Source organism: Epinephelus fuscoguttatus, linkage group LG4 (assembly GCF_011397635.1).
Source record: "Epinephelus fuscoguttatus linkage group LG4, E.fuscoguttatus.final_Chr_v1".
Classification (NCBI taxonomy): Eukaryota; Metazoa; Chordata; class Actinopteri; order Perciformes; family Serranidae; genus Epinephelus; species Epinephelus fuscoguttatus.
This window is the reverse complement of record NC_064755.1, coordinates 33,800,369-33,812,482: the sequence shown is the minus strand read 5'-3', so window position 1 is coordinate 33,812,482 and position 12,114 is coordinate 33,800,369. Positions and strand designations below refer to the sequence as shown.

At 40.6% G+C, this 12,114-nt stretch overlaps 1 protein-coding gene across 6 annotated transcripts in view; it reads right to left on the bottom strand.

Moving 5' to 3' along the window:
* ppip5k1b (diphosphoinositol pentakisphosphate kinase 1b) overlaps nucleotides 1-12,114 on the bottom strand; it is a 79,617-nt gene that overhangs the window by 53,634 nt on the left and 13,869 nt on the right. For all 6 annotated transcript variants that reach the window (XR_007449110.1, XM_049573328.1, XM_049573324.1 and 3 more), the window contains exons 3-9: nucleotides 9,566-9,761; nucleotides 5,993-6,083; nucleotides 5,221-5,306; nucleotides 3,876-4,030; nucleotides 2,132-2,233; nucleotides 1,812-1,973; nucleotides 447-568 (exon numbers count right to left, since the gene is read on the bottom strand). Coding sequence is in view for 5 of the 6 variants with exons in the window: in XM_049573328.1 (XP_049429285.1) it covers nucleotides 447-568; nucleotides 1,812-1,973; nucleotides 2,132-2,233; nucleotides 3,876-4,030; nucleotides 5,221-5,306; nucleotides 5,993-6,083; nucleotides 9,566-9,761 (914 nt within the window). In the remaining variant the exon portion in view is untranslated. The remainder of the gene's footprint in view (nucleotides 1-446; nucleotides 569-1,811; nucleotides 1,974-2,131; nucleotides 2,234-3,875; nucleotides 4,031-5,220; nucleotides 5,307-5,992; nucleotides 6,084-9,565; nucleotides 9,762-12,114) is intronic.

The following is a 12,114-nucleotide window of genomic DNA, read 5'->3' as shown; positions in this document are numbered from 1 at the left end:
CCATACATAATTCAGCACATGTGCCTTTAACTAAGGGTTCCCAAGATGCCAGGTCAGGTGGTGCATTACAGCGACTCAAAAAAATAATAGAAGACTAGGACTTGCTAGAAATGGCTCTAACAAGTTGTATAAGCGCAGTGCAGGGTGGCGACATTGAGCTGAGAGACACACATGCACCAACATGCATGTGCAGCCCGACTGGCTACCACAACAAAGAACTGAGAAACTTGGATTACAGCACAGAGAGGTAGTGTGTTTATCCTCTGCTCAGGATGCCATTTCTCCACTATATGATCACATAACAAATAGTGGCTTGTTGCTATATTAACGCCAATAAACGTTGCATACAGAACCTTTAGAAAGAGTAAATAAAATAGAGGATAAAAATAGACTAAAATACAATTCATGAAAGCAGGATAAATAGTATGTAGGCTGATGTCACCTACCCCAGGACTTTGGCACAGTCGTCATAGTATTTCATGGAGTTTTTGACGAAGCTGAAGCCGTTGACGTCACAGACATAGGAGTGGCCGTTTGCTCTGAGCAGGTCGAACCCACACACTGTTTGCTGAAAATCACAGACAAAATTGAGGTAAAGTACATTTACAATCGCCATAGAGATATGAGTTACAATGTGGAGAGGAAAATATTTTAAACACAACTACAGTTTGTTTTTTATTAGACAAAAAGAGTAACATGATGATTATTAAACAAAGAAAACACAGAAACAGGAGCTGGAAGTGATGGGGTCTGGAGTTCAATTTAGTTCAAGTTTTATTGTTTCTTGTTCCCTAAATAACACAAGAAAATAAGTTTGCATATGCATTATTTGTGACATATTATGATATTATCTATATGTGCACCCCTCGCTTTTTTCACAGATGTTCCAAAAACTTGAAAACACTGACTTTTTCTTTTTGTAAAATCAAGAACGAAACATCACATTTCTGCTTCTAACACACCATGTATCAACAGCAGCTAAATAAAGCTGCAGAGTCATGTTATCTGTAACTGTTATTCAGTCACAGGTTTGTGTTTATGAAGCTTTTAATGCTACTGCAAGTATTTGTTTGTTTCTGGGAACATTTTCTATTTGAGCTCAGAATCTTTAAAAACAAGGTGCCTGTGGGAAAACTGTGAGATACACTGTGAGTTGTAATATTAAGAGCTGTACTTACAATAAAAAGATTGTATGAATTATTGATTTTCTGTGCCTCATGCTGTTGTTGTCTTTATTTGTTTGTTGGGAGTTCAGTGTGGTTATGGGTGTTAATGGAGTCAGGACCAGAGATCCTCTTTATTCTTTCATGTTTGTTGATTACATCGCTGTATAACACTGATCAGTACAGTGTGATATAAATAATTCTCATGGAAGCAGAAAAAATGCTTCTGGCAGCTTCTGTTCACCAAGTACTTTTGTGTACTTTTGTATTTAGTTTGCAAGTCAAACAATTAAATATGTCTACAACTGTCTGTGTTTACAGTAATTGGTTTAAGGATGTTCCTGCCTTGCTCCAAAATGGGTTTAATGAGCCGATAGCACAAGGTCTCACTGTTTCACGCAGCTAAATACGAGTTGATGCAATGTTTATGTTAGCTACAAATATATTACTGCACACAAAGAGGTATCCAGTGGAGTTTCTGACCACTAATGGCTTGAGCAATAAAAAAAAGACAAGAAGAGGCCACAAGCGCATAAATAATGCAGTTTTCAAAAATAACAGCAGATTTACTGAAAATTTCAAACCCATTTCTTTGTTTTTCTGCACACTACTCTGCACTACATCCTGTGTATGACAATTTAAGTTTACCTTGAAGGCCAGGCAGACCTTGCGAGCCACCAGTTTCTCCATGGCGGTCAGCATGACAGGGTAGCGGATCTCCTTTCCCTCGCTGTCCCTCTCTACCTTTCCGTCCAGGGCAGGAGATTTCCGGGCCTCTGCGTGGGCATAGTCTGGACCCACGGTGTAAACCTGCAATGTCAACACCATATAACACAGACACAGGCAGAACACACACAAACACAGAAAGTGTCTCATGATTTATATGTTTCAGCAGCAGTTACTGGCGCATGAATCAATTCAAACAGGTAAAACACCTCCATCACCGGCCGAGTGAACATGCACTGTACCTTGACATCAGTACCATCTGTGGGCATGAACTCTTCATAGATGTAGGAGCCCGTCTTCCGTACGGTGCTTTCTGGGGAGTACACACTGCTGCGGCTCCCTATCTACAGAAAAGAGACGGGGGGGGGGGGGAATTTAATAGGCATTCGACACTAAACCCATGAATAAAATTCTTCTTTTACCTCATTACCCAGCCTTTATTTCATCTCAGCAGATTCCTAGTAGTTGCATGCAGGCATGCAACATTTTTTTCTGAGTAAGTCATCAAATAATGCTGAGTCACAACCCAAAAAAAACAAAGGATTTTTCTATAAAGTGAGAAACATCATATCAAAATAACATTCATTGACATGACAGGACAGTTAATCTTTATGTAGCTCAGCATATTAAAGGTTCAGTGTGTAGGATTTGGGGGGATATTTGGCGGAAATTAAATATAATATTCAGAAGTTTTCATTAGCATATATTAGGGGTGACCCCGAATAGTCGATGATTCGGTGATTCGATACGCATGAATAAATCACCCAGTTGCTCGATCCAAATAAAATGAGGTGAGTGAGTGCGCTGCAGGACCATCAGAGCAGCATTGAGGCCTACGGTGATTTAAGGTGGTGGAGCGCATAAACAAACACTTTGGAGGAGGTATGTGCTCTCAAATTAAACTTTTTTGAAGGATTATTTGTTTACCTGAAGTGTCTTGAAACAAATTTCACCGCTGATTGTTTTCTTGATAGACTCTGATTTTTTATTTGGCTACTTTTTGTTGTTGAGAGCGGTGACACATGGTCCGTGTGGATGAACTTGTATGAACCTGAGTTGATTAATGAAGTAACTTGAAGTCAGAAAGAAGGAAAACTTTTTGTAAACCTTTTGATGATGTTTTTGGATGTTTATTTGTGAATGAAATGGCAAGTTCTGACGAATCAGAAACGACTTCTGTTAAAGACACGCATGAGGCTGCAGCGCGTCTGCTTGATGAAGTGAAAGGAATAAAGATAAAGATAAAATGATAACCCTTTTACTTTTATTATTATTATCCTATTATGCCAACTGAAGAATTACATTTGTTTTTTTGGGTGTTTTAGCTCTTTTCTATGGAGCGGAAACTGCCGCAAATGAGCTCATTAATCAATGAGGGGGAAAACAACATGATTCGATGATTAGTCGGCTAAAGAAAAAATCTGTCAAATCAGATTCGACTATGAAAATTCTTAGTCAGGGACACCCCCAGCATATATTACAGGTCGACCGATTCATCAGTTTTGCCAATTAATCCACTATCGGCTTTATCCTGCTCAAAACAATCGTTATTATATCGGCCATTAAAAATCCACTATTGGTCGACCTCTAGTATATGTTACCTAAAAGAAAGAAACATTGTGTTTTTGTTACCTTACAGTGAGCCATTTAGTTCTACATAAAGAGCAAGTCCTTGTCCATGGAGTCCACCATGTTGTTTCTACAGTGGCCCAGAACAGACAAACCAAACACTGGCTGTACATATGGCCATTCACATACTGATGTTGATCATACTTGGCACATGGGAGAAGTTTAAGTTGGTTGCAATCTACAAGCTCACCTTTAAATGTCATTAAATCCTACACACTGGACCTTTAGGTTTATAACTGTCCATGAATGCAAACCAGTGAGACCTTATGCAACCTCCTGAACTCCTGCCTTCTTCTCTGGATCAGAGCATCTGCCAGTGACTGAATTATTTCCCTGCGTTTCTTGGGAGACCTCTACCTTTCTGAAGAGTCTCTGGCTGCCTCCTCCAGCAGACGTTGGGTAATAGATGTACACATTGTGGTCCTCTGCACTCACAGGTTTCTCCACGAAGGGTTTAGGGAACACCTCCCCATTCACCTCAACATGGTCCTCCCCCTCCACCAGGTTACACTCTGCACAAGAGAAGACTTTAGTTTAAAACACATACTAAAACAATAAACACAAAAAGCCACTGTGGTGCTACACACAAGGAAAATACACAATTAAGTTTAGAAATTGAATAAATGTGAAATCAAATAGAATCTCCATTCACCATTCACCCTTTGTCTACTAGCTGTCATTAACTGTCTAATGACAGCTAGTAGACAAAGGGTGCTAGTAGACAACACTGAATGTTTACTACAACAGCAAGTGAAACAAACACTGTGCCTTTCATATCCACCTACAGGATAAATATTTATTATATCTATGTACTTCATTTATCCGTTATTTAACCGGGACATCTACTAAGATACATTATCTAATTTCAAATACACACCTGGCCAAAATGGCAGCAGAGACTAAATAATAAATAAACAGCGTCAGAGTGTAGCTCATTTTAAATATTGACTATGTTTTTACTATTTTCTTGTATTTATAAGAGGAGGAGGGAAAACACTGGGTGACAAACAAGCTCAGCTACATACAATTTTGTTTAACACAAGAGATCAGGAAATCAAACTTTAAATGTAAAAAAAATACTAACATATTATAACGTTACATCACAGATGTATCATCTAAAACATTTTTCATGGAACTGATGACTTTGATTTGTTACCATAAATCAGGGGGTCCATACCATTAATTGTATAAAATAATGGATGTGGCCACCATGATGTCCCCCGCTGGTTTGTGGACTCCCATTTTAAAGCCTAAAATTCTGCATTTCAACCAGCGCCATCTTGTATTTTTGGAACCAGGAGTGATCGTATTTGGACGAGAGGTTGGAGCTGTGATCTGACTCAGACTGTAGCAACGCCTCACAGCCCCACCCTAAATTATGTGTAGCTTTAAGCCTTAATCAAATGTAAATGGGTGAGTTATAAAAAACACTCACCACCTGTGCAGTTGTCATAAATGTTGAATTTAGCTTAAGAGACCAAAACCGTTTTTTTATACCAGGTGGTGAAGATGTTTATTTCTGCTGTAAAGTTGGGCATTTCAACATGGGGATCTATGAGGACGGACTTGCTTCTGGAGCCAGCCTCTAGTGGCCATTCAAGGAACTGTAGTTTTTTGGTACTTCCGCATTGGCTTCATTTCTCAGCCCCAGAGGGTGCAACTTGATTTATACATACTTCTTCAGCAAAAAATAAGAACTCACCTTCGGGATTGTCTGGGTCTCGGTTTAACACAGCATAACGAGGTAGGTCAATGCCCTCTTCCAGTAGGATCCGGTACACTTCCCTCCTGTCAGCGAATCAAATACCATCGTAAAATAGCCTCCAAAAAGGATAATGAAAGTGAGTCTGTGAGTGTGGCTTTGATGTGTGTGTATGTGTGTGACTGGGGTTGGGCAGTAAAACAGGATTAAGGTTTATATAAAGGTATGTGAAAGTGGCAATTGTGTCATTTTCATTCTTATCATCTTATCATTACTGGTCTGATCAGGAAGAGGAAGAAAATTGCAAGTGCAAACAAGTTGGCTGCATAAAAGAATGCAGCTGCTGCTATTTGGCAAGAGATAAAGAGACTGTGAATATCAATGAAGTTTTGTGATTTGCATGAGGAAGTGCAGAAAATTATTCCCATCTCAACTGCCAAGTGTGGCACAGATAAGCTTGTTTAACTGGTATGCAAACAGTGAAATGGGACACAAGGTGTTAAAAGAATATTATTGATGAAGGTACATCTTTTTTGTTTTGATGTTGTTCAGAGAATATACTTAAATAAATCCTTGAGTTTCAAAGTAATTCCTTGGAGGCAAACTTTCAAGGGAACGATACTATGACAGGCATCATGTGGCAGACAGCGGTAGCAGTAAAAGTATTGATGAATCTGGCTACTTCTTGACCCTTGTCAATCTCATAGTATGCGTAGCCACCATATTATTAAGGACCGTTATTTTGTTGTTAGCCATCAAAACCTATGTGTACCTGTCCTGTATGAAATACTGCATGTTGAGGTCATTGATGAGCAGTGGATTCCTGAGTTTGGTGTACTCCACAGCTTTATCCAGAGGGAAACCTGAAAAATGCCACACACATAAAAACTGCATCAGCCCAAACAGCATCTTCATCAATCAAAAGCCGACCAGTATCTACAAACAACTGAAGTAATAATGTTTCTTACGCAGATACATTTCTGTTTTAATATTCTCTTTTGGCTGTGCCTGAAAGTGACTGAGCCAATATTCAGTTTAGCATATTTAAGGTGGTGAAGGTGGTTAAAGCAATTTCTCAATGGCTCATGTATACATTCAGAAGATAGTTGGGCTGGGAGTGTGATCACCTTCCATACCATCCATCTTCAGAGCAGAAATACTTGCTGCACACAGAGGTGATGACCTCTGTAACATCTTTACTCTGTTAGGAGCCCAGTCATTTTAATGAACCAAATTGAGGGTTTGTGATCAGATTTTAGAGAAGCTCTGACAAAAAAACAACAACTTGCAAACAATTTCTGGTTTCAGCAACAGCATCCATCCATCCATTTTTATCCGCTTATCCAGGGCCAGGTCCCAGGGGCAGCAGGCCAAGCAAAGCACCCCAGATGTCCCTCTCCCCAGCGACTCTTTCCAGCTCCTCCTGGGGGACCCCAAGGCGTTCCCAGGCCAAATGAGATAAATAATCCCTCCAGCATGTCCTGAGTCTACCCCGGGGCCTCCTACCAGTTGGATGTGTCCGAAACACCTCTAACAGGAGGCGTCCAGGAGGATCCTGATCAGATGCCCGAACCACCTCAACCGACCCCTTTAGACAAGAAGGAGCAGCGGCTCTACTCCGAGCTCCCTCCAGATGTCCGAGCTCCTCATCCTATCTCTAAGGCTGAGCCCAGACACCCCACTGGGGAAACTCATTTCGGCCGCTTGTATCTGCAATCTCATTCTTTCGGTCACTACCCAGAGCGCATAACCATAGGTGAGGGTTGAGATATAGATGGACCACTAAATTGAAAGCTTTGCCTTCTGGCTCAGCTCCCTCTTCACCGTGACAGTCCAGCACAGCATCTGCACCAGCAGTTTGTTTGAAACATTATGAAGAAGAGGAACTTGGCGGTTGTGAGCAGCAATTGTCACTGTGATCAAGATGGAGGAGAAGTCGACAGAATATTCAATAGGTTGAAAAAGTTTTAAACGAAATTACACCTGATCATGTGGCAGGTGTGTCAGAGGAAAGCACAGTCTGAATCAAAATGAGAAAACTCTCGCACAATTACTGCTGGCATATTTACTAATGAACTACACTTTGGTCTGTTGGACCTTCGTCAGATGTACCTGATTAATTCACAACATTTTACAACATGTTGTAAATTCATAAATATTCCAGCAGTGAGCCAGACAGTGTGTGGGAGTTCTCTCATTCTTATTCAACGAACTTTAATGGAAAATTGAAAGAACAAGTTTCCTGTTATTACCAAGTAATTATCTTGTCAGGCTTGAAGAACTATATGTGGACTAGGTTTAGGTAATTACTGGTCAAGGATTTAACATGTATTATTCATCAAAAGTGGCAGTCATACATAAAAATTGCACATTCCCAGGGCCAAGTGAGGCCAACAACATAAATGTCTGCAGGAAATATTTTAAGGAAATATTAGTGTTTCTACTTTCCAATAATAACAGCAACACAGGACTCAAACTATGTTCCCATGGTCTGAGAAACAATCCCAAACTCATTCTTTTAAAAATAGAATGGAAAAGCAGTTTCATGTGATAAACTTAAATACCCACGGAAAAAGATCAGTGTTGTCAGATGGAAAAAATTACTTAAGTGTATGAATGTTTGTATAACACAATGAAAACTCCATTTATATTCGGCTACATTAAAAAATGAACACAGCTTAAGAACATAAACTGATCCTAATGTTTGAGCTCTTAATGTAAGTGAGTGTGCAGCAGCATGTGTTCAAGGTTATCACATAAGATAGAGGACATATACATGAAGAAGAGTATTGATCTTCTTCATTCAGCTCTGCCTTTGTAAACCACACGTGGTCATAAAATTAATTACAAGACTTAAATAGATGTTTCCAATTCCACGGTTCTCTTTCCCATAAACTGGTGCCGGTTGCTGTCAGACAGCCCGACACAAACCTGGCAAACTCTTTGAATTATGGTGAGGCTTTTTAGGTACGGATATTTCTCAAGAGAACACAAAACTCGTTACTGCAACAGGGAAACATTCATTTCCCGTTTTTTCTCTCTGCCAACGCAAACAAGCCTCTGATGTCAAATAAAAAGGGAGTGATTGTTTATTTATTACTGTTGCATTGTTTCTTTATTTCCATCAATCTTCCCAGTTTTAGAGACCACTTACTAAACCCCATCTGAGCTCTAACAGGAGATCAGGGAGCTTTTTTAAACTGTATTCTAGTGCAGTTATTTGGGGTTTAAAACATTAAAGGGATTGCTCAGATTTTTGAAGTGGGGTTTTATGGGGAACTTATCCATAGATAGTATATTACATACAGTGGATGTCAGTCGGCACACATGGAAGCTAAGCAATGTACTGCTATAGAGGTGTCAGCAATAAAACCAGTTTTAGCCAACTTAAAAAGTCCCACCCAAAAAAAGATCAATATCAGTTTCAGTGTATGCTTTACTCAGGATATTTTTACTGCTTTACCTTGCTGTCAGACTTATTTCCAACAGAAAAATAAAGCCATTACATCGCTTTCCTCAAATCCACCCGATTGCATTGAGAAAAACAGTGATTTAATGTCGCTCAACACAGGAGCCGCTGGTCTACTGCTGCCTTGATCAGTTATTCTGTTTGTGCTATAGTGTGACTTTGGCATTTTAAAGGATTAATTCGGATTCATCAAAGTCCCACAATAACACAAACTAACTAACTGATCAAGGTAGCGGTAGACCAACAGCTCCTGTGTTCAGCCAACTAAAATTACTGTTTTTGTCAATGGAGTCTGGTGGCTTTGACGAGAGCATAGATCGGGAACTGAAACCGGGTTCCCTGTTGAAATGTGCTGTGTGACAGAAAGGTTAAGTGCTGACAATACTCTCAATATATTGTACACTTATACTGATGTTGATTTTTTGGGGTCACTAAAACACATTTTGCTGCTGACCCCTATCCACAGCAGTACATTGTTCAGTTTCCGTGTCAAGCTCGTCTGCTTCTCCAAACTGGGGTCGTGCTGACCAACGTCCTCTGTATGTAATACAATGACTACGCATCGTTACAACATAAAAACCCCACTTCAAAAATCCAAACTATCCCTTTGAGGCATTTTTGTTATTTATGGCAAAACATAATGCAACTGCAAGAGAACAAGGGTACATGTGAACAGCTAAAAGCAATATCACGACGTGACATGACTGACTCTATACACGTTCGAGTACACAAACAATTATACCAGTTTACGCTGGTGTTGCCGGTGGGGCAACAAAAATTCTCACAACCCCCTGGACCATTTCCCTTCCACCTCTCTGTAACTGTTTCTCCTCATGCAACAGGATGTTTTTAAATTGTTTGTAATTTTTTTTTTACCTTTGGAGTGGAAGGAAATGAGGCAGTCGCAGAGGGGCCATTTCTCCACAGGTTCCTCCAGGATCACCTCCTCTGGAAAGATGACAACGTTGATGTAGTCAAACTTACAAAGGCGCTCCAGGATCTGAGTCATGGGCTTGGATTTGGACTTCTTCATCATGGCACATATGCCGACCACAATCTGTCGCTCTGGTGGCTGGAGGAGAGGACGAGGAAGACCAAAATGGACCATTGTAACAGCGCGTAATAGGGAATGTAAAGACAGCAGGACTGTTCCTGTGAGTGTGGTTAACATCAACAGTTGGTAACACCCATGTAATAATCAAACTGTAGACATCTGAATATGCTAATATAAGTACATGCATGGTAACGACATGATAACATGCTTTGAGTTGAATGCTAAGTACAGTTTAGACCAGTGGTTCCCAACTGGTCCAGCCACAGGGTCCAGATTTCTCCTCTGTCATTAGTTCAAGGTCCACACGGTTTAATATATTGGGTGTCATGTTTGCGTATGGACATGTCTTTGAGCTAGTTTGCTGTCTCTGTCAAGTAGCTGTCTGTTAGTCACTCAGTCTACAGCAGGAAACAGCACTTCAAAATAAAAGCTCTGTGCTGAAAATTCACTGTACTTAAAAATAAAGTGTGTTTTTTACAAACTTGACACATTTGCAGGTCACTTGTGGTCCATTCAGAGTGGACCCACGACCCACTTTTAAACCGCGAACCACCAGTTGGGAACCACTGGCATAAAGCATTGGTTTTCAACCTTTTTGTAAGGCCCTCTTTTAATTGTTAAAAAAGTCTAAGGACTATCCTCCCAAATAAGTGATTTAAAAACAACATAACGTGACAAAAAAAGGAGAAAAAAATGGGCTTTAAGTATGCATTATGCCACTGACAGCTGTAGTGACTTCCTGTTGTGCCTTAGGCCTGTCTCTATTCTTTAGAAAATATTTTTTTGGCTTCCCAACACATGATGAATACTTTTACCACCCCAGGGTTGTTTCCCACATCACTTTTCTGTTTTAAAAACGGATCCATTTTGTGTCACCGCATCTGAGGCAATAGCCCCTTTTACACTGACAGATTTTTGGCGAATGTTGGGCCGTTTTGCCGGCAAGCTGTGAGCGTTTAGACACACAGAGCCGGATTGGCGAGTTGATCCAAGGTGCCCAATTTTCCGCCTCGTAGGGTAGACATATTGGCAGAACCTTGGTTTAAAAAGAACGAGGTGCCCATCCGCCACGGGAGGGGCTGTTGATGACTTGTGGGAGGAGCTGTTGATGACGCCGCACTTGCGAGCCACTGGCGGTGGACTAACAGGAAACAGCTGATAGCAGGAATGAGCAGCTAGTAGCAAGAGGGAAACACAAACCTGACAGACACCACAGTAAAGATGAGCAACTGGGGAGACAAAGAATTGCGCACCCTCCTTGCCCTCGCAAACAAAGAGGCCATTAACCGTCAAATGACGGGAACGGTGAAGAACGGGCTGACTTACGCGAGAATCGCCGAAGGACTGACCAGCCATGGCTTCCCTCGGAGTACGTCACTGTTTACGTCACATGCTAAGCTAGACGTTTTGTTACTTGCTCACACCCCCCATTGCCCCGAAAAAGGCGCATTCTGTATGAACAAAAGTAGGTAGGCAGCATTTTGCCGCACTCCCCGATTTTGTTTTTATACTGCCAATGCTGAAAGAAGACTGATTGGGCTTTCCTGCAAATTTGCACAATTCCTACTTATAAAGGGCTTATGTTAGCTAGCTAACAGAGGCAAAACATGTTCGCCTCTCGCCAGTGATCCTTGAAATTATGCAAGGATTGTTTTCTATTTATGTATTTTTATATAAAAATAACTAGCTTTGTAAATTACCAAAATATTTCATTTCTGATTTAATCTTACAAATCGGTAGTACCTTCACAGCCCACTAGATGGGAGTCCGAGGCCCATCAGTTGGCCACAGCCCTACAGATAAGAGTCACTGGTTTTGACTGATAAAACAATGTAGAGCTGAGCCTGCCAAGCTGAGTGAAATATCTTAACTGTAAAGAGGAAACACCGACAGCATGGCCTTTCCTCAGTCCAATTTCAGCTGTGCTACACAAATTCTTCACAGATTCTTTTATTATCAGATTGCCGTTTCATTAACTGAAACCTGCAAATGTCACTGTTGCTACAAACTTGTAAAGGCTATCATTTTATCAGCTGGCTAAAACTTTTACACATGCATAGACAGCTGAGACAGCATGACACTGAGTTGTTTTTCTGTGTACTGATTCTTACCTTACTAAGTAAGAGAGTCTTTGTTTCTGTGCCACAGTGGTTGAAGATACTGCTAAAGATTGGACTTAACTGCTACCTGTTCACTCAGTGTAACTCAGATAAGAACTTCAGCTGGTAAAACACTGAGACAAACACCGAGACAAAGAGAGGAAATCATAGCATGCAAGCAAGCAACTAACACAGCACTACCATAAAGTCCTTTTATAGCTACAGGACTAAACAACAGACCAGATGCCTTAAAGCTGTTTATCTGCTCTCGT